General features: G+C 42.8%; 3 protein-coding genes across 3 annotated transcripts; all 3 read left to right on the top strand.

Moving 5' to 3' along the window:
- The first annotated feature begins 2,186 nt into the window (after positions 1-2,186).
- Positions 2,187-4,651, top strand: LOC109426006 (MAM and LDL-receptor class A domain-containing protein 1-like). Its single transcript, XM_029875942.2, has 4 exons — positions 2,187-2,472; positions 2,530-2,745; positions 2,813-3,148; positions 3,216-4,651. Exons 1-4 carry the CDS (start codon positions 2,376-2,378, stop codon positions 4,610-4,612), a joined length of 2,046 nt encoding a protein of 681 aa, XP_029731802.1. The 5' UTR covers positions 2,187-2,375; the 3' UTR covers positions 4,613-4,651.
- Positions 4,652-4,692: 41 nt separating this feature from the next.
- On the top strand, positions 4,693-6,425 carry LOC109426005 (MAM and LDL-receptor class A domain-containing protein 2-like). The gene is made up of 3 exons (XM_019701431.3): positions 4,693-4,851; positions 4,921-5,124; positions 5,191-6,425. The coding sequence occupies exons 1-3, from the start codon at positions 4,779-4,781 to the stop codon at positions 6,384-6,386; spliced, it is 1,473 nt and encodes a 490-aa protein (XP_019556976.2). The 5' UTR covers positions 4,693-4,778; the 3' UTR covers positions 6,387-6,425.
- Positions 6,426-8,566: 2,141 nt separating this feature from the next.
- Positions 8,567-17,908, top strand: LOC115268035 (probable Ufm1-specific protease 2). Its single transcript, XM_029875941.2, has 5 exons — positions 8,567-8,832; positions 15,828-16,599; positions 16,660-16,914; positions 16,976-17,125; positions 17,262-17,908. Exons 1-5 carry the CDS (start codon positions 8,794-8,796, stop codon positions 17,852-17,854), a joined length of 1,809 nt encoding a protein of 602 aa, XP_029731801.1. The 5' UTR covers positions 8,567-8,793; the 3' UTR covers positions 17,855-17,908.
- Positions 17,909-27,736: the final 9,828 nt, after the last annotated feature.

Raw genomic sequence — 27,736 nt, 5'->3', positions numbered from 1 at the left:
AACGCTCTTGAGACCTCCTGGAATGCCCCTGAGACCTCATGGAACCCCTCTGAATACCTCTGAGACTCCTTGAAACCCCAAGGAACCTCCTGAGACCTTGGGTCCCTCTTGAAGCACCGCTGAGGCCCCTGCAACCCCCTGAGGCCCCCTCTAGAACTCCTGGGACCCCCTGAAGGACCCCCTAAAATCTGGTGTGAACTAGGCGCATAGCTCTCGTTCGCATAGCTTATCTGATGCGCTGCGTGAGCTGTTGGTAAGGTGAAAAACAACTTCTTGGTAACGAAGAACATGATTGTTGCATGGAGTGTGTTACGTTTGTAAATTGTTGTGAATATTTTGTCAGTTTATTTTAATGTGCATTTGTAGCGCACCAGTCATTTCGGGCAGCGATCCAGTACAAAACACGCAAGTCTGTTTTAGATCACCAAAGCACGGGATAAACATAAAAAAGAAGATATGGCCTTTGAAGCTGGCTCCAGAGCATATTCTGGCGATATAGCCAAAACGTTCTTGAAGTAGGCTCTTCCAGGACACATTCCGATGGCCACTGGTTGACCACGGGTTGGCCAGGGTGGCCGTTGCTCCTTTTTACGTTAGAAATCATCAAGATAAATGACCAAGGCCCTGACTAAATGTCCAGGTTCCCACGAGGGCCATTCGACTGGACTAGATCGGGTTGACCGGTTCTATATGTCCACTACCGAATACGCATAATTCAGCTGGACATTTTTGCCGATTAAAATAATATTCTATCTAGTAAAGGAAGCATATTCGAATGCGTATACCGTGTACTGAGTACCGTAATCCGGAGTCAAATTAATCACTTTGAAACAACTTTTGCCGATAACATTTGTAGCAATTTAAATATTGGCAAAATATTTTCTGCAAAACCAGTACCGGGTGGATTTCCATGAAACTATGTAACAAGTTTAAACATTGAGTTAACTCTTGAGTTAACTTCAAAATTTGAAAATGCCACTTCGGCTGTTACATTGAAAATTAAAATTTTGATATTGACCATTAAACGCTTGAAGGTATGCAATTTATCTTGAATTGAACGAGTTCAAAGTGATAATGTGACTTTTTCATCTAAAACCTAAACTTTTGAATCTGATTCATGACCCGAACGGCTACATCATATCACAATCAAGGTTGCATAAGAATGTGAACACAGAAGATTTACAGATACTCCTAGTTGCAATCGATTGTTTAGTACCAACGGTTTCGGCTAAGTAATAAATACATTGAAAAACCCTCAAAATATAACTTCTAAAAACTGAAAAGTCAAGACTAATCTCTAGACATCTATGAACTAGATGAGGTATATTTTATGATTACAGGTCGGACTCGATTATCCGGGGGTTCAATTAACCGGGGGCCCGATTATCCGGGGCTCGTTTGTTTTTGCTTTGTTTACAAATTTTTAGATTACAATATGTCAACAAATGTGATAAACATCAAATACAACACCTGTAAGTAGGATTTTGTCTATTTAAAAATTGTTTTTATTTTTTCACATTTTTCAGCTAAAATTTTATTTTCAAAAAACATGGTTGTAATAATACTAGACGTTGGGTTTAGGCACTACAACGATATGTATGTATGAAAGCTTCTATGTTTAACGAACAGTTTTTGATTGAAGAACATCAAAAATAAAAGAAAAGAAGCATGACTCGATTATCCGGGTGATTCGATTATCCGGGGTGAAATAATTTTGGAGTCACCCGGATAATCGAGTCCGACCTGTATAACGACGTGTAGAAGTTGCTAATATGGAATTACATTTTAGTCCGCTTATAATCAATCAAAAATAAATCAATAAATAAATAAAAAAAAATGGTCGAAATCACCTATGTTACCATACAAATATTTGTACAAATGGAGCTATAGCTCGAATCTGTGCTATGCTGCTGTAGCAAATTGTACGTAAGACACTCTACTATAAGAGTGTGAGTTCGCGGTACGCTATCCTGGCGGATAGGTCATCTCGAAGGAATCCCCAAATTACTCACATCCTTAGCCCTCGTTTGTTATTCTTAAAAACATCGTCTTATCAATAGCACCACATGCATCGGATCTCGTCAAAACATAACTAAATTTATCTCTTGTTCCTTAGAATAACTGATTTGAGTGAAAAAAAATTCGCATATTTTCTCCAGTTCAGCATATCTCTCAACACTAGCTTTCGCTCCGGCTGTGAGAGTCGTCTTATCAGTTCCTTCCCTCTACTTCCCTGTTTCTTTCGGAAGGACAGACAGAAGCACGATAAACCCCATACTTGCTTGTTTCTACCCTCTGCTCATTAATGTTTCCCGTTCAATCTCGGGTTCAGTTTCCTTCCGATTTTCGTGTTGATCAGTCAACTTATTGTTCAAATGTTCTCTCACTTATCAGAGGTTTCGATCTTGGCGGTGGTGGCGCTATGGCTGGCGCTGGAAGTTTCCTACGTGACCGGCCAAGTCCAGTATCGGCGTAAGTTGGAATCTGTTCGACTTGTTGATCGATTAACGTGACCATTTTTCCTCGTAGTGACTCCGTTAAGAACGGGTGGCTGGCCGATGAAGCAACCTCAACTGAAGAGCGGTCCCGAATGTCCGACGCCATACTTCCGTAATGGAGTGGCCAAACCTCGCCAAAGGAACAAGATGATTCGGTTCACGTGTGCCAGTGGGTTCACTCTGGTGGGGAATATGTACTCCATGTGCGAAAAGGGCCGTTGGGATACTCCCATTCCGATCTGTATCAGTAAGTGTGAACACAGGAAGTGAGTAATCGAGCGGGATTTTTTATTCATCGGAGACTATCGTTCCAGGGTCAGGATGTCCAGATTTGACGCTCGTAGATAACGGTCAGATTTCCTATGAGTACGGACAAGCGGCAGCAATGTTGTTCTGTAGCAGTGGCTTTCAAGTGGCGGGCCCTTCTAAGGCTTATTGCAACGGTACTCACTGGGATCGACCGTTGGGAAACTGCCGTGAGACCGGAATTGGAGCGGAAACCAGTTGCGACTTTGAGGCGCCGGATTTGTGCGGTTGGATGAATGAGGCCACTCACGACTTCGATTGGAAGAGGAGTGATGGCATTGTGCATCCAAAAGCGTTGAAGACCGGGCCGAAGTTCGATCACACGACTGGGACTTCGTTGGCCGGTTAGTAGTATTGTAGTATAAATTGTATGAAAACATGTGTTTCAGTGTGTAAATTTATCTTCTGCAGGTCATTTCATGATGGTTGATTCTGTGGAACAGTTTACCAACGAAACGGCGCGTTTGCTGTCCCCGATGTACCCTGCAAATTACAGCCAGAGTGCATGTTTTTCTTTCTTTTACCACATGTACGGAGATGGCGTTGGAACGCTTTCCGTGTACGTGAGACCCGCCTCGCAACAACTGGATAGTTTCAGTGTAAAGGACGCCATTTTCTCCTTGAAGGGTAACCAACGTAACGTGTGGAACGAGGGCTACTTTGATTTAAAGCCACTTTCAGAGGAATTCCAGATAGTTATAGAAGCTTCATTAGGCTTGAAGGCCAAGAGTGACATAGCTATTGATGACGTGAGCTTGTTAAATGGTGAAGACTGCCGCCCAAAGAGTGACAGTGAAGATGACGAGGTCATCACTCCTGAAGTGATTCCTCCGGATGTATCAAGTGATGACAATATATTCAAGCTTGGATCGTGTGAAAACCGTTGTGGTGTGAATGTTTCGTCCGTAGTAACAATTCCTGATACAAGTGTGAATTTTGTGCAGTGTGATTGCTTCGAAGGCTGTGTTGATAGCAAAACCTGCTGCCCGGACTATGCAGAACGTTGCGTGTTCAACGAGACAGCATTTAGCGCTACTACGAGCACTAAAATACCTACATCAACAACGGAGACGACGCGCTCAACAACAACATCAACAACGCCCAACATAACTACATCCACTTCTCCCAGTACAACAAAATCTACTACCACTTCTACGAAACCTACAACAACTCCAACGAAACCATCTACCACGTCAACTACTACTCAGCGAAGCACCACAACTTCGACGGAGCAAGCGATTCTATCAACATCTACCAAGACTACAGCAAAGGTCTCGCCGTCTACTACAACAACCACCAAAATCTATAATCTCAGACCAAGGACTACTACGAACAAGCCGTTCATCGTTCCCATGGTTCGCACACGGAGACCAACGACTACTTCGACCACACTACCGCCCTCTACAACTACTGAAGAAATCGTCATGAAGATGTTTCCTCGCTTCGGTGATGCCTCAAACGACGAGCTGTCGATGCTGGAATTGGGAGACTCCAAACCGAATTTGGCGCGCGTGTTCCTATTCTCCGGAATTGGCGTCGTTTCGTTCGGCTGCGTCATACTGTTGGTAGTGTTGCACATTCGGCGCAATTCGGGTGCCAACGTGCTGAACCGCTTGAAGCAGAAATCGAAGAAGAATAACTTCGGAAGCAACGAGGGCTTCGAAGATGTACGCTTCTTGGCGGCTGATGAACATCTAGATTTTAGCCTTCCGGACGATGAAACGGGGGAAGCGGGCGAAGGTGAGGAAGGTGGCGGCAACGGAAACGGTGACGCAAAACAGAAAGTCAGCAAGAAGGGGAAGAAATAGTGATAGCGTAAGACACAAGTGTAACTTATTTTGAATAAATGCTTATGATAAAAAACGATGTGTAAGTGTGTGCATTGCATTCAGAATTTCTTCGAGGCCTTTAGATTGGTTGGGAGGGTTATCTGAATTCAGTTCTCAGGCGCACCCCCAGTTGAACGGTAGAATAATGTACATCAACCGCTTATCAAGAACGTTGATCTTCGTGGTTTTGACGATGGTCGTGGAGATTTCCGCTTTCGGTTAGTGGTAAAAGTCTCGTCGCAATTTTAGAAAGAATGTTGTTTTTTACAAATTTGTGCGTGTTCCAGATTATTCTTTTCCTTACAATCCTCTGCTGCGAAACGTTTACAGTAGCATCTGCCCGAAACCGGATATTCCGAACGGATCCGTACAGATGCGTCTTCGCGGAAAGTATCTACGGTTCACATGCAATGAAGATTTCACCTTGGTTGGATTACCGCTTCTTTCGTGTAGGAGTGGACGCTGGAACGCTCAAGTGCCGGTCTGTGTCAGTAAGTATTCTTAGTGAGCGTTGCCCTTAACAAAACATCGTAGTAAGCGGTTGTACTTGGTTTCAGAACCGGGTTGCTCTGATCTGGCAACGGTAGACAATGGCTACATCTTCTACAACCACAAGAAAGCAGCGGCAACACTGTTTTGCGACAGCGGATACAAGTTGGCTGGTCCCATGTTCAACTATTGTAACGGAACTTCGTGGGATCGTACGCTGGGAAGTTGTCGTCGAACCAATTGGACAGTCGCAGTATCATGTGACTTTGAGGTTCACGATTTGTGCGGATGGGAAAACGATGCTATCCATAGACTCGACTGGGAGAGAAGTTCCGGGGTGGCATTGCAACGTGCACTGAAGACCGGTCCAATACACGATCACACAACTGGAAAGCCGTTGAACGGCCATTTCATGCTGGTAGATTCGTCACTGAAAAACATGAATGAAACTGCGCTTCTTATCTCGCCCATCTACAGCAGTAACTACAGCACCAATGCATGTTTTCGTTTCTTTTATCACATGTTTGGTGACGTAGGCGCGCTCACTGTTTACGTGAAGCCGCTGAGTTCGAATTTGAGAGAGTTACTAAAACAACCAGCACAGTTCACTGTGAGCGGTAACCAAGGCAGCGCGTGGATCGAGGGTTGCTTGGATCTAGAACAACAGAGCGAGAGTTTCCAGATTGTGATACAGGCATCCGTGGGAATGCGTGACAACAGTGATATCGCAATAGATGACGTAGAGCTGATCAGAAACGGTAGTTGCAGCAGTAATGGTATGACCGAGATGTATGTTGAAACATTTCGAGCAGAATCGTGCGAAAATCGATGTGGCCAAAACGCAACAGATGTTACCGATGTTGAAGGAAACGTGATCCATTGTGGCTGCAATGATGCTTGTGATGATGATAACTCTTGTTGTCCTGATTATACGGATTATTGTGTGTTTGGGGTGTCGACTGCGACTTATGATCAGAAAGAGCTGTTCGATTTTAAGGTGGAACCTTTAAATAAAGGTTCGAATTCATGTACGGTTATGCTGGTGTTGGGAACATTTTCGCTAATTACTAGCATTGTTGTGGTTGTTATGTTTTTCAATGAAACATCTAGATTCTACATATCAAGCATCGTAAGGAAATGGAGATCAAATCGCTCTGACGATACGCTTGATATGGCAGACAATGTACAATATTTGGCGGTGAACGACACAGTGAGCAATTTTTCCGAAGAAGTTGGAAGTGTTGCCAGTTTGCGATTACCATGAATGCTCAGGAGAACTGTATTCGCATCAATACCTGTAACTTGACAAGTTTTAATAAATCATGAATTGCCCAAAAAGTTATTGATTCAATGCTTCAAGCACAGACAAACAGACGTAACAAGGGGAATCAAAATCCATCGACTACGCTTTTAACTATCATTTTAAATCTTTATAGTATTGATGTTTACAACCAGAGACACGCGCATAGTTTTTCTTTGCATGTTTTACATTAGCGTTTTCTGTTGATTTTTGTTGCACAACGCAGTGTTTCGTGAAATTTGTCCACCAGGTGATGGTAGACTGGACGGTGGATTTTCATTAAAATTGCTCTAGATGTTACGTCTGTTTGCCCGAGCTTTAAGTTTTTTAATACATCACACAACAGAAAACAGACATCTAATTTAGGAACAAATCTCTCTAGATAAGTTTTGTAATCACCTCTGACAGCAGCTTGGGAAATGCGCGATGGCAGCGCCACCAGGATGTTGCCGCTTGTGTTGTCAATTTCAACGACTGTTAAAGTCCTTATAAAGTTTTGGAACTGGACTGGGTTCTCTATTCGCTGCTGAATACCAGTTACCACAATGCAATGCTCTGTTGAAGATATTAACAATACGCACCCTGTCACTGTCAATGGTAAGTAAATCGCTGATTTTAATAGGTGAATCCGAATGGTCCCCCATTGTAGAGGCGCTGAGTGAGATAAGGAGAAGATCGTTTGTTTGCATAAAAAATCAACTTTTTTGTCTTCAAAATTTACTCATATTTTGCACCGATAGTTGCTATTTTCCATTGGCAATAACTTCTAATATCATCATTCTCGGTGCCCACGCCGACAGACATCGGATTGGTCAGCTAACAAAAAATCCGGAAGATTGTCCGCCGGAGGCATAGCAAGAGCTGCTCAATTTACTCACATAAATTGTTCGTAAGTACCTACCGGATCTAAGCGCATCTGAAAGAGAATCAAATTTTCTTTCCAAAAAGTGCTCGTTCGTTTCTCTACGATGCGGAATTCGATACGAAAAAGTGAAAAAAGTGCACTTTGCCTATGCTGCGCCATGTTAAGGACAGACTTGTTAGAATCCCAAAATGGCCGCCACAATGGCCGACTTTGGCACCTACTCACGATTTCGAGGGCACAGTGAATCTCTTCGGAAACAAAACCAGCGCATCTGATCTTCTTATTTTAAGCTTATTACAAGTGAGCAAAAACAGAATAATAAAATGTTTTGTTGTGTAAAGCTTGCTTCTTGAGATTTGTGCGTTTGAAATTTTGATGCACTGTTGAAGCGGGATGTCAATACGTTTGTCCTTAAATTTTGGCGGAGCCACGCTTTTCATAGGGTTCTCATTCCCGCCACCAGATGCGGAGGGATCGTTACCTTCCGTTGGATTTACCTATAGGCCGACTGCGATCTAAGTCAGCGTGCGCTCTATTGAGTCACCGCCACTTTCCTTGTTCCATCAGAACTAGATTGGCCTGTGATGGTGTGAGGAAATCACTGATAGGCCATCTTTAAAATTCGTTTAAAAATCCAAATGAAATTTTAGTATGTGGTACAAAATAACAAGTTTGGCATGTTGGTCACAAAAAAGTTTGAGTTTTGGTGAAAACCACAAAAATATCACAACAGTTGCCATGATTGTGATCTTCAGTGCGGGTCAATAGTCCATTTCACGAGCCGTTTTTATGGATGAATTTTGACAGGAGGTAGCGTCCAATAACACGTGAAAATCAATATCATCATCATTGTTGTCACTTCGTAAAATGGCTCATATCAGGTCGTTACCTGTCATTGTCGTTTTGATATTGAAAGGCCTGGAGTGATAGTGACGATGGTTGTAATATCAGTAGTCACTTGACAAGACTGATATTGCGCAACTCTGCACGCAAGGCGAATAATAGTACCTAGTGGTTATTTGGGAGATCTCTACACGTTTTCAGTGACTCCCTTTGTCTCACTTCGTTGCCATAAAAATCAATTCGTTTCTTGTGACTTGTGAGTCACCCTGTCCGAGTTTTGTTTTGCCTGTTTCGATACCTATAGGGCACCTCACTGTTTTGAATTTGTATGGGATTTTGACGTTTCTTGGCCTTGTTGTTTACAAGATTTCTGTAAGAGTGAAAGAGATGGAGAGGATTCCATGCAGTGCCCTATACTGCGCACTGCTGCCTTGCCTGGCTCTGTGCATTTTCGATGGATGTTTTGTTGCTGGCAGCTGCGTGCGGGTAGGTACGTGCAGCTGTCAGTCCGGTCAGAAGCGCATTTGCGAATCGACAGGCGTATTTTGTTGACACGTAGTACCAAGCGTAGATTGTTTTCATTTTGGCGATCGTTTCGAATGAGCTGGGCATCGAATTTGTGAAGATTTTCCAATCGTTTTGCGGGATTTGCAGTTGACCAGGATGACACCGAAGTTGAAGATTTCGGACTTTGTGCTGAAGGTAAGTGGAAATTCTAGTTTTTTGAGGGGAAAATGGGAGTGTGGAAGTGAAAACATAATTACAATTTTTTTCTATCTCTTAAGGTTTGCACTTTGGCTTATATTTTCAAAGTTTATGATTGCAGTTTTATTTTTCATGTTTTGTAGGTAAAAATCTGTGAAATTATAGCTATTATAATTAAAAACTGTACTATTATAATTAACTTGTGGCTTCAGTGTATTTAATTTTGATAATTTTAATCGTTAGACAAGGTTAAATTTTCAATGAATCACGTAGGAAATTCTGCAAATGGACGCTTAAGTTTTATGCAAATTATTATTTATTTGAACACAGTATAAAAAAACGAAAGAAATTCTTACAATATATCAAAAGATAAAGTGAAATTATAATTAGATTGTAAGAATGAAGTTAATTAAAATAATAAGACATTCATATGTACCATTTAGAAGTTATGGATGATTTCCGCTTGAGCCTCTAGAATAGTTACATTTATATTTTTTGATGTTTTGTAATGGTATTTGAAAAGATAAGAAGGTTTCGCGCCCTTGTGAGAACGATTTCAAATCTTAATCATTCAAGGTAGCTTATTTCTCTTTCTAAATTTAGAGTAATTTGTGAATAATAATAATAATACCATTTGGGAGTTAAAATGTTCGATTTTTCCAGCTTAGTACTTTTTTCACCGAATTCAGTTATTTTTCGATCTTTTCGCTGACTCGTATACAGAATTTCAGGTGAAGAAACAAGCGAGCTAAATCTGCTATTGAAAACTTAGTAAACAGACGAAAAAAAAAAATACCGAGCTGATCTAAGAGTGTGAGAATGAACCGGTGCCTATTTCTGACATCGGTGAGCCCTGTGGGAATAGTTGTGCAACCGTGAGTTTTGCCAATCCGGTTCTTTGACTACAACAACACCCCTCTCAGTAAAGCAGATAGGAGTTGAACCACCCGTGGCTGTTTTGTCGGACGAGAGGATCGCCGTAGTAGAACTACTGTATGCTTGGATTCAGTAGCAGATTTGCCCTGTTGATGTTGCAGAAATTGACTTTGAGAAGGACGACTCAGTTATCTTCGGAACCGCCACATCATTTGAGCTTGATGAGGAATCTCATTTCGGTCTGGAAGACGAAGGCTGCTGTATAACTGGCCCCATCTCCGATGACTCGATCAGCACAGAGACGGATGTATCATTTGGCGAGTATCAGTACATACGTTGTACATCACCCACTCTTTCGAGACCAATGCCGGTCATTCATGATCAAGTGTTTCTCGTACACACCTTTGCGTATAAAATATTGCTGTATTGAATGATTTGCGCAGGGGGTCATTGCGTACATCATAAACTGTTGAAGTGGAGCGCAGTAGCTAAAGAAAGGTCTGCATTTTTGCGTCCAAACGTAGCCTCCGATGGTGAATTTCTTTGGTGTCAATGAAATACTCTGCCTGGTCGTTTAACTGAGGGGCTGTGCGGTCGTGAGGTATTCCATACCGTTCATGGTCACTTTGTTGCACAAGTCAAGATCCCCGCTAAAAAAAATCGGGGAATGTCGACTCTAGCGTCCGCAGATACACCGGATAATTTGATTGATTGATTTGTCTTTATTAAAGAGACTTTCAGCCCTTGGCTGGTTCGTCTCTATACACCGGATAAGAAGATATATTGTAGCAGAGATTGTCCATTAGAATCGACCAGAGATGAAACTGGTACATCGCACAGACACTGGCCTTCAATTGGCAAGATCCTACCACCCTGTTGTCCACTGATCGTTTCTTCTTTTTCTTCTTTTTAGTTTTCCGTGCATTGTTTGCACTAGTGTAGTATTCTTTTAAAATCTAATTACATATGTTGTTGTCACGGTGCAGCTATCTAGCACAGAACAACACAATAAATAAGGTTTTTTGTTACCGTCATACGTACGCTGATCAGGCGAATCTGTTTCACCAAGGGCGTAGCCAGCTTTTCGGTAAGGGGGGGGGGCAAGCACCCTTAGCAAATTTGTGCCTACTGGCCTTTATAACTAAATGCAGCACGGTGAAATTGAGTATATTAACATTATACTCTTAGGGGCTATCCATAAACCACGTGGTCATTTTTTTGGGACTTTTCAACCCCCCCCCCCCCCGCGTGGTCATTTGTCCATACAAAATGGTCATTGGCTGAAACCCCCCCCCCCCCCCCCCTAATGACCACGTGGTTTATGGACAGCCCCTTAAAGCAGTATTTAATCCTTTAGCTCTCACGCTGTAATATTTTGTTCAATACATACGTTAAAAAAAAGCTCACCTGATCTACACAAACCAACGTGATGCTGGTTGCAGTGACCAATTTCTGGAAGATTAAGAATTTTTATTCACTCGTGCATTATTTTGCACTGATTTTTAAATTATTAAAGTCTACAAAATATTCAAAAGAAATTATTGCTAAAATCTTTAAAAACTAACAAACTTTTTTGAAGACTTACCTAGAACTTCCTAGTTCCTGTATGCATCCCTTTTGAATTATCGTCTAATATCATTCACTGGAGGAATTCCTCCACAAATTCTTGAAATACTTCAAAAAAAAAAAAACCAGTACGGAATCCTGAAAAAGTTCTTGGGTAAATCCCTGAAAAGATGCTTGAAGGATTTCTGAAATTTCCGAAAGAACTCCTTAATGACTTTTTGAAGAGAACCTGAGAAAAATTTCTGAAGAAATCACATGAGGATTTCCTGGAGGAATCCCTGGAAGTTTTCCTGGATAAATCCCCGAAGAAAACCCTGGATGAATTCCTGTTGCAATTCCTACAGGAATGCCTGGTGGAAGCTCTGTTGAATCCCCGGAGGAGTTCCCGGCAAACTTAACAAAGAAATCTCTGAAAGAATTCCTGTATAAATTATGGGAGGAATACCTACTTAGAGAAATTTCTGAAGAGATCTCATTAGGAAATCCTAGAAGAAATCCTACATAAATTTCTGGAGGTTTCCTTGGGGAAATTCTTGGAGAAATCCCAGAAGGGATTCCTGGATGAATCCTTGAAGCAATTACTTGGAAAATCTCTAGCGAGAATCCTGGAGGAGTGCCTGGAGAAACTTCTGAACAAATACCTGGAGAAATTTCTTGGATGAATGCTGGAGAAATTTCTGAAAAAAATCCCAGAGGATTTCCTGGAAGAACCCTTGGAGGAATTTCTGGAGGAAGGATTTGATGGAAGTCCTGGAGGAATCCCTGAAAAAATCCTGAAAGTATTCGTGGAGAATTTCCTGGAAGTATCTCTGAAAAAATCCGTATGGAATTTCCTGGAGAAATTCCAGAAGGAATCGCTGATATAATTTCTGAAGGATGTCCAGAAGCAATTCCTGGAGGAAATCCTGTAGAAATTCCAGAGGTATTACCTGGAGGAATTGCTGGAGAAGTTCGTGGAGGAATTCCTGGATAAAATCCTGAAGGAATGCCTGGAGGAACTTTTAGAGGTATTCCTGTGGGAATTTCTTGAGGAATCTCTAGAGGAAATCTGGATAAATTTTTAGAGAAATCTCCAGGAGAGTTCTGGAAGACTGCTACGTCTATTATTTTTCTATTAAAAAAAAAAATCCCTTGAGAAATCCTCGAAGGAATTCCTGAAAAAATCCCTGGGGGAATCTTTGAAGAAATTATTGGAGAAATCCCTGGAGGAATCTCTGGAGAAATTCCTGGAGAAATCCCTGAAAGATACCTGAAGGTATTCCTGACAAATTTCCTGGAATAATTTCTGAAGGTATTCCTAGAGGATTTCCTGGAAGAATCCTTGGAAGAACTTCTGGAGGATTTCCTGGAAGAATCTTCGAAGGATTTCCTGGAGGAATCCTTGGGAAAATCTCTGGAGAAATTTCTGGAGGAATCTCTGAAGCTATTCCTGATGAGATCTCAGGAGAAATTCCTGAAGAAATACCTGGAGGAATCCCTAGAGGAATTGCTGACACAATTTCTGAAGGATGTCTAGGAGCAATTCATGGAGAAATATTTGAAGGAATACCTGAATAAAAATCCTGGGGTAATTACTGGAGGAGTTTCTGGAGAAATTCCTTGATAAAATCCTGGAGGAATTCCTAGAGGTATTCTTGTGGAAATTGCTGAAGGAATCCATGAGGTAATTCCTGGTAAAATCTCTAGAGGAATTTCTGAAATAATTACTGGATGAATTTCTAGGGGAATTTCCTAAAAAATCCTGAAGGTATTTCTGGAGAATTCCCTGAAATATTTTCTGATGAAATCGCTAGAGGATTTCCTGGAGGAATCCCTGAGAAAATCCCTGAAAAAATTCGTGAAGAAATCTCTGGAGGAATACCTTAAGCAATTAATTAATAATCTCAGGAGAAATTCCTGAAGAAATGCCAGGGGGAAACCCTGAGAAATTCCTGAGGATATTCTTGGAGAATTTCCTGGAAGAATTCCTGCAAAACATCCCCAGAAAATTTTCTGAAGAAAATCCTAGAGAAAATGCGGCCATAATATTTGAAGGATGCCCAGGAGCAATTCCCGAATAAATTCCTAGAGAACTTCCTGGAGCAATTCCTGAAGAAAATCTTGTGATAATTCTTCGAGAATTTCCCGGAGGAGTTTCTGGAGAAACTCCTGAATGAAATCTTGGAAAAATGCCTTGGGAATTGAAGGAACTCCTGGAGGAATTCTTATAACAAATAATGAATAAATTTCTGGGGGAATCTCTAGAGGAACCCTGGGAGAAATTTCTAAAAAAATCTCCTGAGAAATTCCTGGAAGAAATTTCTGGAGGTATTCCTGAAGAAATCCTCAAAGGAATTTCTGAAGGAATCCCTGGGGAATCATTGTAGAAATTCGTGGAGAAATCCATAGAAAAATCCCTAAAGAAGTTTCTGGAGGTATTTCTAGCGGAATTCCTGGAAGAATCCCTGCAGAAATTAGTTGAGGAAGATCTAGAAAAATTCTTGGTGAAATTCCTGGAAAAATTCCAAAAGCTATTTCTAGAGAAAATCCTGGAAGATGTTCTGAAGGAATCAATGAAGGATTTTCTGGAGAAATTCCTGGATGAACTGGTGGCATAATTTATTGGGGAATTCCTTGATTAATTCCTGGAGGTATGGCTGCATGAATTTCTGGAGGAATCCCAAAAAGAATTCCTGAAGAAAATCCAGGAGTCCCTGAAGCAATTCCTGGAGGAACATCTGGTGGTTTTCCTGGAGGAATCGCTGAAAAAATCATAGAGAAATTTCTGCAAGAATCCAATGAGGAATCTCTGAAAGAATGCCTGGAAAATTTCTCGGAAGAAAGCCTAGGAGAATTCCTGATGGAATTCTTGGATGATTCGCTGAAGTAATTCCTGGAGAAATCTTTAGAGGAGTTCTTGTACGAGCCTCTGGAAAAAATCCTTGAAGAAATCCCTTAAAAAAATCCTGGATAAATTTCTGTAGGAATTCCAGATGGAATTCTATTAATAATCCCGGGAGCAATTTCTGTAGGTATCTCTGGAGGAATGCATGGAGGAATTCATGAAGGAATTCATCGAGGAAACTTTGTAGGATTTCTTGGAGGAATCTCTGAAAAAATGTAGGAATTTCTAGAAGAATGCCTGTAGGAATCCCTGAAGGAATCTCCAAAGGAACTTCTGGAGAACCTCTAGAGGAATTCCTGGTGGAATTTCTGGAAGAATGTTTAGAGAACTCCCTGCAGGAATTCCCAGAGGAAGCCCTGGAAAAATTCCCAGAGGAATTCCTGAAAAAACATCGTGGATATTTTTTTAAGGAATTCGTAGAAGAATACCAGGAATAATTCCTGATGAAATCGCAGATGGAATTTTTGGATGAATCCTTAGAAGTGTTTCTGGGGCAATTTCAAGAGGAATTGGTATGGGAATCCCTAAACAGTAACAATATCTTATTATTTCCGGGAAGAAATCCTTAAAGAATACAAGGAGGAATAACTGAAGAAATCTTAAAAAGAGTTCCTGGGAGATTTCAGTAATTCACGAGTTAAGCCCTGCAGTGGTTAAGTGGTTCAGGTTCAGCTGCTTTACCTGCACTGTGTCTTGTCAGCTGTGACTCTTCTGAAGGCCGGTTTTCTTAAGCCTCCCTTATGGCTTTATGGCGTTCACATCCATATCATCTAAAGAGCTTGCTGGAGTCTTTAAACACAGTCCCATGACTTGTATCTTGGTGCCAAACACCTTAGGTAAGACTCCGGTGGCTCGTGTATGGTCAGGTGGCATACCGGACCAGCCCAATTTGAGCTTCCCTATTTTAATGGACTTGTTAGTACTGCCACAGGTAGCTATACCAAGGCTATCTGTACACACCTGCCGGGTCTTTCCGTAGTAGAACGGTTGCGGTAGCCATCGGCACCTCGCACTGTTGCCACGGTGCGCTGTTCCGCGTCAGTGATCTCGTCTAGGGTTTTCACCTTCAGAACCGCCTCCGCTCGACACCCTCGCCAAAGACCTATTCCGCCAGACTGTTGTAGGCGGCGTCCTTGCGCTCTTTGTTGCATTGGTACTTGAGGATTATTTTACCTGTATTGTACGTTGAAAACTGCGTATGTCGGCTCCCAGATCCACGAGCTTGGCGTCGCCCCTTATCGCCTTCAAATCTTCTGAATGCTTTTCAATCTTGTCGACGAGCGCGTCACCCTTCTCGCGCTTGGCACCTGCCCTCCTATCAGTTACCAGTTGTGATTATCCTGCAAAATAAAGTTTGCAGGTGTCGTTTCAGCAGTTCATTTGGTTGAGTGAATAAAAAAAAGTGTTTAATCGTCTTCTAGATCTACACATTGCTCTACTCTAGCATTTAATAGATACTATTTCTCGAGACAATTGCGGATATGCAGAGAGTTCCTCGGTTTCTACTAGGAATGGTTGTTTATCTTACATCTACCAAAGACGTGCCTTGCGTCATTATTGACTTTACAAACGCTGAGCCCTTAAAATTGCTATTGATCTGGTCAAGTAGATCAGTAACTACAATGTGTGGTCATCTTATGCTTCATATGCTTCATATTTCTTCTAGCGCATCGCCAAGGTGACGTCCCAATGCAGCGGAGAACTGTTCGGCATAATGACCCAAGGCACTCTGACCGTGCTGGGATTCATTCTGGAGGACAACAAAAACGACGACAGCGACGGGCAAACGAAGACCATGAACTATCGAAAGGCTCAGAATAACTTCCCCACCGAGGTGGACCTTTGTGGGCTAATCAAGTTCGGCCCGTGTACGGATGCCGAGGCACATCTAAACGAAATCCTGCAGGATGTGGACATTACGGACAATCCGGTGCTGATTAACTGCGACGCCGATGGGGACGTGAAGGCGTCGTTTTTTAAGCATGGCCAGTTGGAGGATATCAGCTACGAAGTGATTAGCGAGACGGATCTGTTCCGGGACTATCTATTTCTGCGACTGCAGTGTAGTATGGATTTGTTCTGTGAGCTGAATGAAAAGTCCATCGCTGAGAATTCGTTCAGGTTGCGAAAACGATTGGCTTCGGGGAATGTGGCTTTCAGCGTGGCCGGGACGGGGGTTATATTAAACGGGGGATCAACTGGATGTCAGGTTGTGGGGTTGAATGCGGAAGATACGATGGAATCATTGATTGTGATGACGACCAAAACGGAAGACGATGGATTCGGGTCCAAAGGTGGTAAGAAAAAGACTCCGTTGAGCATCACTCCTACAGAGTATCAGGTGTTGAACATCAACATGATGGTGAAGAAATCGAAGGACACCCAAGATGAACGCCTGACCCGGGAAGCGTGCAATGTTACGATCGATAGCAAAAATGGTACTTATGAGTTTCTCAAGTATTGTTCAGAGCTTTTAAAGGCACGTTTTTCTTTTCCAGCGTGTGGTAAAATGAAAGTACCGCTTCAGGTTGATGTGTTGAGCATGTTGCATAAGGAGACGAAGGCCGTCCTGTGCTATGATGTGCTAGTGGAAAGCATGTGCCGCTCTTTACGTTTACTGGAGCACAGTTTCTTGGAACAGTTTGAACAGTTTAGTCAAATTTCTGTGTCCAAGTGTTATCACATGTATCCGGATGGACTTGGACACTTTTGGACCTGTGTGTATCCAGTTGGCGATAGCATAAAGGAAGACGGTATGACGAACTTCATCTAGAAAAACTAGAACACTGCCACAAATAACCGTTCCACTTTCAGATGAATTCCTTCAAGATAAGCGTAGATCACTGCATCAACATTTTGGAGTACCCACCAGTCGACCTTACTTCCGAAAAGCCAACGAATTCCGATTCCGAGAAGGCAACAGCAAACTGCTGTTCAACCCACACGTTGGCGTGAAACGGCAATGTAAGGCTATAATATTATTTTAACTACTATTTTTCCTGCCAAACTTACCGTCATTTGCAAGTTGTTGATTGATTCGTTCTACAATGTAGATTCTACATTTAAAATGACTCCCAATAACCTTTTTCCATATTCGCAGTAACGGATGGGAAAATGTCCCTGGTCCAGGGTAGGTACAGCTACCACCACTACATGCAGGACGGCTTCAACGACGATGGCTGGGGCTGTGCGTATCGATCGCTGCAAACCCTCATCTCGTGGTTCATCTATCAGGGCTACGCCGACGTTCGGATCCCAACGCACGACGAAATCCAGAAGTATTTGGTCAGAGTTGGAGATAAACCTGCGGGTTTCGTGGGGTCACGCCAGTGGATCGGATCGACGGAAGTTTCCATGTGTCTGAACGAGTTCGTCAAGGTGGATTCCAAGATAATGCACGTTAGCTCCGGTGCGGATCTGGCCATGAAGGGATCGGAACTGGCATACCATTTCGAAACACAGGGAACGCCCATCATGATCGGGGGTGGAGTGCTGGCCCACACCATTCTAGGAGTGGATTTCGATCGCAATACCGGTGATTTGAAGTTTTTAATTTTGGATCCCCACTACACCGGGGCGGACGAAATTGGAACCGTGTTGGCGAAGGGCTGGTGCGGATGGAAGGGGGTAGAGTTTTGGGACAAGAAGGCTTACTATAACTTGTGCATGCCACAGCGACCATACGTGTTTTAAATAATAAGATGTGGAAGTCGGTTAACGAGTAAAATAAAGCAGTTTTTCACTATATTTTAGAACTGTTTTCACTTTATTGTATCATATACATACAGCATAGGCTCCTATAATTTTTACTCAGTCTTCCTAGAGGCACGTGTAGTGTTTTGATAAAAATTAAGGTACACCGGGGCGAGTTGAAACGGATGGGGCAAGATGAAGCGCGAAGTTTTAAAATGGATTTCAATGTAATTTTATATATTTTTTTCGCCAAAAGATTGTTTGAATCAAAAACTATGTGCTATGGCATTCAAGTTGTTTCCCATCATTGGATAATGTCATGTTGACCCGCTGTTTCATTTTGCCCCAACCGTTTCAACTTGCCCCGGTGTACCTTACCGTATTCTTATCTTTTCATGTACAGTTTTTACGGCTTTGGACCCATTGTGCAGTGCGGTTAGGCTTGAACGCTTGAACCGAAGACCAATTTATCAAGAAGACTTGCAGCACTGCAGAAAATCGGGAGTCACTGTTAGCAGCGCCACCACGGATGAAGGTGGTACTATTAATGATAGTGTGTGTAAATCTTCATAGTCGCACCAATACACTCTTTCACTTTTATATTTTTGTGGGCTTCGTGGCTGAGCGGTTAGTGGCGTCAGTCGTTTAGGTGTCTCCAGGGCCGGATCTAAGGGGGGGCCGGGGGGCCCGGGCCCCGGGCCCCCACATTTTAGGCCCCCCCACAAAAACATTTTTTGGTTGCTAACATTAGCTTTATTTTTCATATTGCTCAAGTACTGTTCGAAAATAAGGAAACATATTTTTGGTTATCTCTCCGAGGGGCCTCCACATCCGCTCGGGCCCCAGGCCCCCACAATCCTTAATCCGGGCCTGGGTGTCTCGTAAGCCTCGGAGTGTGGGTTCGATTCCCGCTCCAGTCGGGGAAAACTTTTCGTCAAAACGAAAAATTCTTCCCTAGGCCACTGGGTGTTATATGTGTTGTCCGTTGTCTAATGATAGTAATGCTCGCTCAGTCTATGCGGCCTCTGGCCGAAGACGCTGTAGTGTCTTTTATACAAAGGTACCACCTTAGCTCAACAGGCGGCGGTGCCGTTGGTGACGTTTGCCGGTAGTATGAGAAAATATTAGAGTTCCATGTCTTCTTGATAAAGTAGTCTTCGTTTGAACCCTTTTGAAATCTCGGAATTTATGTACACTGCCTGAGCTCCTGAATTAAGGTATATCGGGGCAAGTTGAAACGGGTGAAGCAAGTTGAAACGGGTGGGGCAAGATGAAACAGCGGGTTAACATGATGTTTTCTATTGATGATAAACAGTTTGATCTCCATAACACATATGCAGTTTTTGATTCAAACAATTTTTTAGCGAAGGACAAATTTCCAAATTGTATTGAAATCTATTTCAAAACTTCGTGTTTCGTCTTGCCCCACCCATTTGAACTTGCCCCGGTGTACCTTAATGTCAAAGGCAACCTCATCACGAATTAGCGCCGCTAATTCGTGATGAAAGCGGAAAGTATGCTAGATAAACATCTGAAGAAGCTTCTGAAGGTATTTGTAAAGGATGAATTAATGTATACATTTCTTATCAGAAGAAAAAAAAAACTCAGAAGCAATTCCTGAAGGAATCACTGCGGTGCAATATCTTGGAAAGTCTCTGGAACAAGACATTTACAGAACATTTACAGGAAACGTTCACTGTATTGGTTCGGCAGTCTTACATACGAATTAGGAACTCAGACGTCGACTCAAAACACGCCGACCAGAAGACGTTGCGCTGAAAATGTTCTTCGTCGGGGAACTGGAGCACTGTGCTGTGGAACTTCCGAAACTTTTTTATAAATTTTATTTTTTAGTTTTTTTTGTGTATTTTTACTTATTGTCACTACACTTATGTTCCTGAACCCAAGCAGCACACATGTTCTACAATAGCGTGTACAACTCTTATATGATCTAATTTGTACAGAAGTACTTTTGTAGAACATTTGTTCTATTCGGGAATGTGGCAGCGTAGAAGGTCAATGGAACGCCTCCATCGCTACTGGTGGGAATAATTTGTTACGTTGTTGAGTTACGCACCCACAGAACACACTGATCACACAGATGGCTCATGGAGGAAGATGAAGAACCGAAAGAACGCCAAAGCCACGATCGAGTAAAAACAAGAGGAGCCAAAGTCCTAGCCTGTCAGCTAGAGAGCCTAGTACATGGAGATCTTATGAGAGTTCTTGATGGACCCAGGAATCCCCTTAAGCATCGTATCAATGGTATAAGTGATTCCTCACATAAATACCTGTACAATCTTAAGAATCTTAAGAAAGTCTTCATGATGCTCCTTGAAACTTTCTGAAAATCTTGTTAAGACTTGCTGAAATTTCTTGAAACTTCTTAAAACCCCTTGTAGCCCCTCCCAAGCCTCCCTGAAATTATCTGAAACTGTTAGAAGCCCTCCGAAATCCTTTGGAAACTTCTGACGCCACGTTGAAACCCACTGGAGCCCTCAAGTCCTTTAAACCCTTTGAAACTTTTTGAATCTCTTCTGAAACTTCATAAACGTTCATTAAAATCTCCTTAAACGCTATAAACTTGTTAAGGCCCTGGGGTCCCGAGCAGAAGAAAATAACAAGTGAATAACATATCAAGGTATTTATCTTAAATACTACCATACCTTGATATGCCCTTCATTAGGTGGTAATAAGATGTAAAATTACAAAAATGAATACCAAAATTTTGTATAAATAACTTCTAGAAAATAACAAGTCTTGTTATTTCAATAATGAATGCATACCTAAAATTTCAAATGCTTTATTTGTTATTCCAAAGTTATTATTTCTTGTTATTGAATGTTTCGTTTGTTCGATGACTTCATGATGTAATAGCAAATCTTGTTCTTTGGTTATTTTCACTGCTAAACCAACAAATACTACATCAATACCAAACTCTGCTCAAACACCTCCAACTGTTATTGTAATGTTCTCATAACATTTCGTAGAATAACGCAGCAATAACAATTTTAGGTATTAGAGCACATGTTGCTCTTCGCATGGTATTTGTAAGGTATGCCCTTCTGCTCGAGGTGCTTCCTAAAACCAGCTTGTAACCGCCTGAAAATCACCCAAATCACTTCAAACTACCCTGAAACCCCTATGAAATTCCTTGAAACGCCCGAGAAGCCGACTGAGATACATTTTGAATTATTCAGGGTTCGCCAATTGATAAAAAGTTAGTACTGAAATTTTTGTTTTCATTTTTTTCCATTGTCGCTAATTGTTTAACTGCAGTCAAAATTCAAAATTATCTTATATTAATTTGCCAGGTTTTCATTTGGAAATTTCATGGAAATTTCAGAAAATTTTCTGAGTGGTCCCCGGGGGTTCTGTGGGGCTTCCAGAGAGGTTTCAGGGATGCATTAGAGAAGTTTCAAAGCATATAAAGACTTTTCAGGGGGTTTCAGAAATGGATTCGCAGAGGTTGCTGTGTATTTCATGTGGTTTTAGAGGGCTTTCAAGGGAGTTTCAGGGCGTTTCAAATGCTTTCATGGATGTTTCAAAGGGTGTTCAGAGAACGTATTTGACAACATTTTGGGAGGTTTCAGGAGGTTTCATGGCGTTTCAGGTAGCGTTTGAAGGGATGTGTTTTCAAAGAAATCTCAAGTTGAGATCAGACGTTTCAGGAGATTTTTGAGGGGGTTTGACAGTCCCAAGCAACACACATGTTATACAAAAGTTACGACAGCGCAAGTTTTGGTTGTATAGAAGTTTATTTTACGTTATTTCAACAGAATGTTAGAATTACGTAAAATAAACTTCTATGTAACCAAAACTTGCGCTGTCGTAACTTTATTATAACATGTGTGTTGCTTGGGGTATTATGAGGCTTTCAAGGGTTTTAAAAAGGGTATCAAAGTGTTTTAAGATGTTTCAGGGGGTTTCATGTGGTTCTGGGGATGTTTCAGATGGGATTCAAGGTATTTCAAGACGTTTCAGGAAGTTTTATTGAGTTTCTTAGTGGTTTTAGACGGTTGCAGGGAGTTTGGAAGGGAGTTGCAAGCCATTTCAGGTAGGTTCAGGGGGTTTCGGAAGTCAGTATTTCAACGGTTTTTAGGAGGCTTTCAAGAGAGCATTATTTAGTTTCAGAAGGGGTTCAAGGCCAGGAGGTTTCAGGGAAACATTTCCAGGAATCACTCGTTATAATAATTGTAGATATGATGATCTACACTTACGGGAGTACTCAGACACTCTTAGAATGTTTAATAAGATTCGCAGCCAGCAATTTGGATGACTATATCGAAATCTCTGCGGTTTACCGACTTTCTCCGTCTAAACATATACTCCAGATCAAAAGTTTGGGGTCACCACCTCAAAAACATGTCATTTTTTTAGGCCCATATCTCCGCCAATTTGCGTCAGATTTCAAAACCCTAGGTCTCATTCAAAAGATAATAAGTTAAAGAAACTTTGAACATGATTTAAAAGAAACTTTTTAGAAAAATTTTGAATGTAAACTTAACCCAAAATTGCCAAATTTTCTAAAAAATGAATATAAACTTACAGCAGTGTCGCTGGAATTGCTAGATTGAGGAGGTACGATCCGAGTGTCTGTTCACCAAGGAGGTGCGGCTCAAACAGCGTCTATTCTGGCATCCAGCGGCTGAGTAAGAAACGCTGCACCACGCCCAGCTAGATCCAAGGTGGTAGCCCCATCAGCGTGGTCTTCCCAGTGTTGGTTGGGACGTTAAACAGAACTGGCACGATGGCCCTCCGGCGAGACAGGAGTGTTGGCGTAGGCCCAATAAGCCACCCGTAAAAATCCCCATTGCGAATAACATAGGAGGAAATACGACTCGATACAATCGGCAAAGACCCACGCGACGAAATAAGGACTACGATTGGAAACTTGGAACATGGAATTGCAAGTCACTAGGTTTCGCAGGATGTGACAGGATAATCTACGACGAACTACATCCCCGCAACTTCGACATCGTGGCGTTGCAGGAACTTTGTTGGACTGGACAGAAAGTGTGGAAAAGCGGGCATCGAGCGGCTACCTTCTACCAAAGCTGTGGCACCACCAATGAACTGGGAACAGGATTTATAGTGTTGGGCAAGATGCGACAACGTGTGATCGGGTGGCAGCCGATCAACGCAAGGATGTGCATGTTGAGAGTTAAGGGCCGTTTCTTCAACTACAGCATCATTAACGTCCACTGCCCACACGAAGGGAGACCCGATGACGAGAAAGAAGCGTTCTACGCGCAGTTAGAGCAAACATACGATGGTTGCTCGCCGCGTGACGTGAAAATCGTTGTCGGCGACATGAACGCGCAGGTAGGAAGGGAGGAAATGTACAGACCGGTAATCGGGCGAAACAGCCTGTACGCCGTATCGAATGATAACGGCCAGCGATGCGTAAACTTTGCAGCCTCCCGTGGTATGGTAGTCCGAAGCACCTTCTTCCCCCGCAAAGATATCCACAAAGCCACCTGGAGATCACCCGACCAACAAACAGAAAACCAAATCGACCACGTTCTAATCGACGGTAAATTCTTCTCAGATATATTGACCGTCCAGTTCCAAACTGTTCACGACCGTTCGAAACAGTCGGCGTTTCAAACGGTCGGTGGAACAGTCGGTGACGGATTTGACAGCAGAAATGAGCGAGAAAGATTTCGCGCGCAAACGCGTTTTCAAAAACATTCAATTGGTGGAACAAGGACAGCCAACCGGTCGCCCTGATCAGCTGTTGCCAGCAGCCAAGCCGCCAGCTTTTTGGCGCGGAAGTCGGGGGGTGTTCAAATGCAATGTTTATCACTCAACAAATTCATGAAAATATTTTGTTTTCGCAATAAATGTTTTAAATGTTTTAAAGTGAGGTTTAATAAATGCAATTTATATTATTTCCAGGATAATTGCTAACATTTGTTATTCTGAAGACCTATACGTTTGAAATAATGATGTGCTTGAACAAACTTGCTGATTCATTGGTTTCTGTAGAATACATCGAGAATCCCCTCGATATTCGACGACTGTTCTGAACAGTTTCACAAACAGTCGAGATAATCCAACTTTGAACTGAATACACAATAACCAACGTCCGCACATACCGCAGTGCGAATATAGATTCGGATCACTACTTAGTCGCTGTATGCATGCGCTCAAAACTTTCGACAGTTATCAGCACGCGTCGAAGTCGAACGCCGCGGCTCAACATCGAGCAACTTCGTAACGTAGAAGTGGCTCAAGACTACGCGCAGCAGTTAGCAGTGGCCCTACCAACGGAAGAGCAGCTTGGCGCAGCTACACTTGAAGATGGCTGGAGGGACATCCGATCCGCCATAGGTAGTACCTCGGCTACAGCACTAGGCTTCGCGACTCCGAATCACAGAAACGACTGGTACGACGGCGAATGTGAACAGTTGAAAAACGAGAAGAATGCAGCATGGGCGAGAATGCTGCAACACCGTACGAGAGCGAATGAGGCACGTTACAAACAGGCGCGGAACAGGCAGAACTCAGTCTTCCGGATGAAGAAGCGCCAGCAGGAAGAACGAGATCGCGAAGCGATGGAAGAGCTGTACCGCGCTAAGGACACACGAAAGTTCTACGAGAAGCTGAACCGCTCGCGCAGAGGCTTTGTGCCACAAGCCGACATGTGCCGAGATAATCACGGGAATATTCTCACGCGCGAGCGTGAGGTGGTCGAGAGGTGGCGGCAGCATTACGATGAGCACCTCAATGGCGACGTTGCAAGTACCGAAGGGCGCAGTATCATAACGTCCGAGGCCATAATGTCCCAGGACTTTATGGCGCATTTTTACGGGGCATAACGTCCAAACATGTAGATATGTCACGAAGTCCAAGGAAAGAAGGCACATAGGATATTATGACGCATCCAAACTTTCGGATGTTATTTCGCAAAAAAACGCGACTTAACGACCGGGACAGTATGGCCTCGGACGTTGTGATCCGGCCCCGTACCGAAGGTGGCGTGGTAACAGATCTAGGAGTATGTGCACAGGACGAAAGACTTCCGGCCCCTGACCTTCAAGAGATTGAGGAGGAGGTTGGCCGGTTGAAAAACAACAAGGCCGCTGGAGCAGATCAACTACCAAGCGAGCTTCTAAAATACGGTGAAGAAGCACTGGTGAGAGCACTACACTGGGTCATTACCAAGATTTGGGAGGAGGAAGTATTACCGGAGGAATGGATGGAACGTATCGTGTGTCCCATCTACAAAAAGGGCGACAAGTTGGATTGCGGGAACTACCGCGCGATCACACTACTGAGCGCTGCATACAAGATACTCTCTCAAATTTTATGCCGCCGTCTATCACCGATTGCAAGAGAGTTCGTGGGGAAATATCAGGCTGGATTTATGGGTGAACGCGCTACAACGGACCAGATGTTCGCCATCCGCCAGGTGTTGCAGAAATGCCGCGAATACAACGTGCCCACACATCACTTGTTCATCGATTTCAAATCGGCGTATGATACAATCGATCGAGAACAGCTATGGCAGATTATGCACGAATACGGATTCCCGGATAAACTGATACGGTTGATCAAGGCGACGATGGATCGAGTGATGTGCGTAGTTCGAGTATCAGGGACACTCTCGAGTCCCTTCGAATCTCGCAGAGGGTTACGGCAAGGTGATGGTCTTTCGTGCTTGCTGTTCAACATTGCTTTGGAGGGTGTAATAAGAAGAGCGGGGATAAACACGAGTGGGACGATTTTCACGAAGTCCGTTCAGCTGCTTGGTTTCGCCGATGATATTGATATTATTGCTCGTAAATTTGAGACGATGGCGGAAACGTACATCCGACTAAAAAGTGAAGCCAGGCGAATCGGATTAGTCATTAATGTGTCGAAGACAAAGTACATGATGGCAAAGGGCTCCAGGGAGGAATCACCGCGCCCGCCACCCCGAATTCATATCGACGGTGATGACATCGAGGCGGTTGAAGAATTCGTGTACTTGGGCTCACTGGTGACCGCCGACAACGACACCAGCAGAGAAATTCAGAGGCGCATTGTGGCAGGAAATCGTGCTTACTTTGGACTCCGCAGAACTCTACGATCGAACAAAGTTCGCCGTAACACGAAGTTAACCATCTACAAAACGCTGATTAGACCGGTCGTCCTCTATGGGCACGAAACATGGACCCTACGTGCAGAGGACCAACGCGCCCTTGGAGTTTTCGAACGGAAGGTGTTGCGTACCATCTACGGCGGAGTACAGATGGAAGACGGGACGTGGAGATGGCGAATGAACCACGAGCTGCATCAGCTGCTGGGAGAACCAACCATCGTCCATACCGCGAAAATCGGGAGGCTACGGTGGGCGGGTCACGTCATCAGGATGTCGGATAGCAACCCGACTAAAATGGTTCTCGAGAGTCATCCGACCGGTACAAGGAGACGTGGAGCGCAGCGAGCTAGGTGGGTCGACCAAGTGGAGGACGATCTGCGGACCCTACGCAGAGTGCGGAACTGGAGACAAACAGCCATGGACCGAGTGGAATGGAGGCGGCTACTATGTACAGCAGAGGCCACCCCGGCCTTAGCCTGACCGACATCACATCAGTGTCGCTGGAAATTGGGTCTACCATATTTTAAGATGAGAGCGGTAATATGACTCATTTTTTATTGGTTTTCAACTGCTTTTTACAGAACTTAGCTAAAAAATCTAGAAAAAAGTTATTAAATAAATTAATCCTTGATGTCATCGAGCAAAAGTTTGGGGTCACCCCTCAAAATGATGTATCGGTCAAAAGTTTGGGGTCACTATCGTAAAAAATGGAAAAGTGATTTGTTGATATCTTTGTCATCTTTCATTCAATTTTTATTCTTCTTGGCTTTTTTGAAACAAAATAAATGATACTTACTGCATAGACATTAAACCACACATATTTGTTGAAATTTACATACTAAAACTTAACGTAAAGTTGCCTCATTTTTTGAAGTGTGGTGGAATGTGTTAACTTTACATAACATTTTTATATACAAAAATCGTTAAAAATGTTAAGTTAAAGACATCACGTAAATTTAGTTATCTATCTTTGAAATGAGCCAAAAAGAATTAAAATTGAACTATAGATGTCGAAGATATCACCAAATCACTTTTCCATGTTTTACGAAAGTGACCCCAAACTTTTGGCTGATACATCATATTGAAGGGTGACCCCAAACTTTTGGTCTATGACATGAAGAGTTATCACAGGGCCGTTTCAGGTGGCTTAAGTGACATTTAGGGATTCTCAGAGGATTTCAACACGGACCAGGCGTCTCGGGCGTTTCAGGGGTTTCTCGGGAGTTTCTAAAGCTCTCAGGGGATTCCAGAGGCATTATAAGAGGGGTCAAGGGGGAGTTCCAAGAGGTCTCAGGGACGTTGACGATCCAGACAACCAATTTGCACGTATAATGAAGTTTATGTTCATGTTATACGTATTTTTATGCGTTAAAGTTACATCGCATGAGGCAGCAAAAGTGCATTATGTGTACAAAAGTGGAGGCGCTATACGTGCATTGACGGAACAATAATAACGCTATATGACTTGAAGCGATATCTTGTGCGATGCACCGCGTGCACTATTGCGACGCAATTTAGCATCTCATGCGATTTAATAATATTAAAAAAAAAAACAATTCTGTCAGCTCGATATCGAACTAATGACCTCTAGATTGTCGAGCCACACTTCACACACAACACCATACGCTCAGTGCCGGATTTAGGCTTCGGAGGGCCCGGGGCAAACTCTATGGAGTGGGACCCCCAAAATAAAGACTTTGAATATATAAATTGTACATTAACGATTTCTCTTCAATGTTTTGTATTCAAGTATAAAGAGAATCGTGTTAAGTACTGTTCCTTTTAATACCACT

This window comes from Aedes albopictus, chromosome 3 (genome assembly GCF_035046485.1).
Source record: "Aedes albopictus strain Foshan chromosome 3, AalbF5, whole genome shotgun sequence".
In the NCBI taxonomy this organism is placed as follows: domain Eukaryota; kingdom Metazoa; phylum Arthropoda; class Insecta; order Diptera; family Culicidae; genus Aedes; species Aedes albopictus.
Note: the sequence above shows the minus strand (reverse complement) of the source record. Positions and strands in the feature narration are given on the sequence as shown.

Coding starts and splice junctions, on each gene's coding strand:
- LOC115268035 (XM_029875941.2), top strand. CDS start 8,794: ATGACACCGAAGTTGAAGATTTCGGACTTTGTGCTGAAG. Junction 8,833..15,827: donor TTTCGGACTTTGTGCTGAAG/GTAAGTGGAAAT, acceptor TATTTCTTCTAG/CGCATCGCCAAGGTGACGTC. Junction 17,126..17,261: donor CGTTGGCGTGAAACGGCAAT/GTAAGGCTATAA, acceptor CCATATTCGCAG/TAACGGATGGGAAAATGTCC.
- LOC109426005 (XM_019701431.3), top strand. CDS start 4,779: ATGTACATCAACCGCTTATCAAGAACGTTGATCTTCGTGGTTTTGACG. Junction 4,852..4,920: donor CGTGGAGATTTCCGCTTTCG/GTTAGTGGTAAA, acceptor TGCGTGTTCCAG/ATTATTCTTTTCCTTACAAT. Junction 5,125..5,190: donor TCAAGTGCCGGTCTGTGTCA/GTAAGTATTCTT, acceptor ACTTGGTTTCAG/AACCGGGTTGCTCTGATCTG.
- LOC109426006 (XM_029875942.2), top strand. CDS start 2,376: ATGTTCTCTCACTTATCAGAGGTTTCGATCTTGGCGGTGGTGGCGCTA. Junction 2,473..2,529: donor CGGCCAAGTCCAGTATCGGC/GTAAGTTGGAAT, acceptor TTTTCCTCGTAG/TGACTCCGTTAAGAACGGGT. Junction 2,746..2,812: donor TCCCATTCCGATCTGTATCA/GTAAGTGTGAAC, acceptor CTATCGTTCCAG/GGTCAGGATGTCCAGATTTG.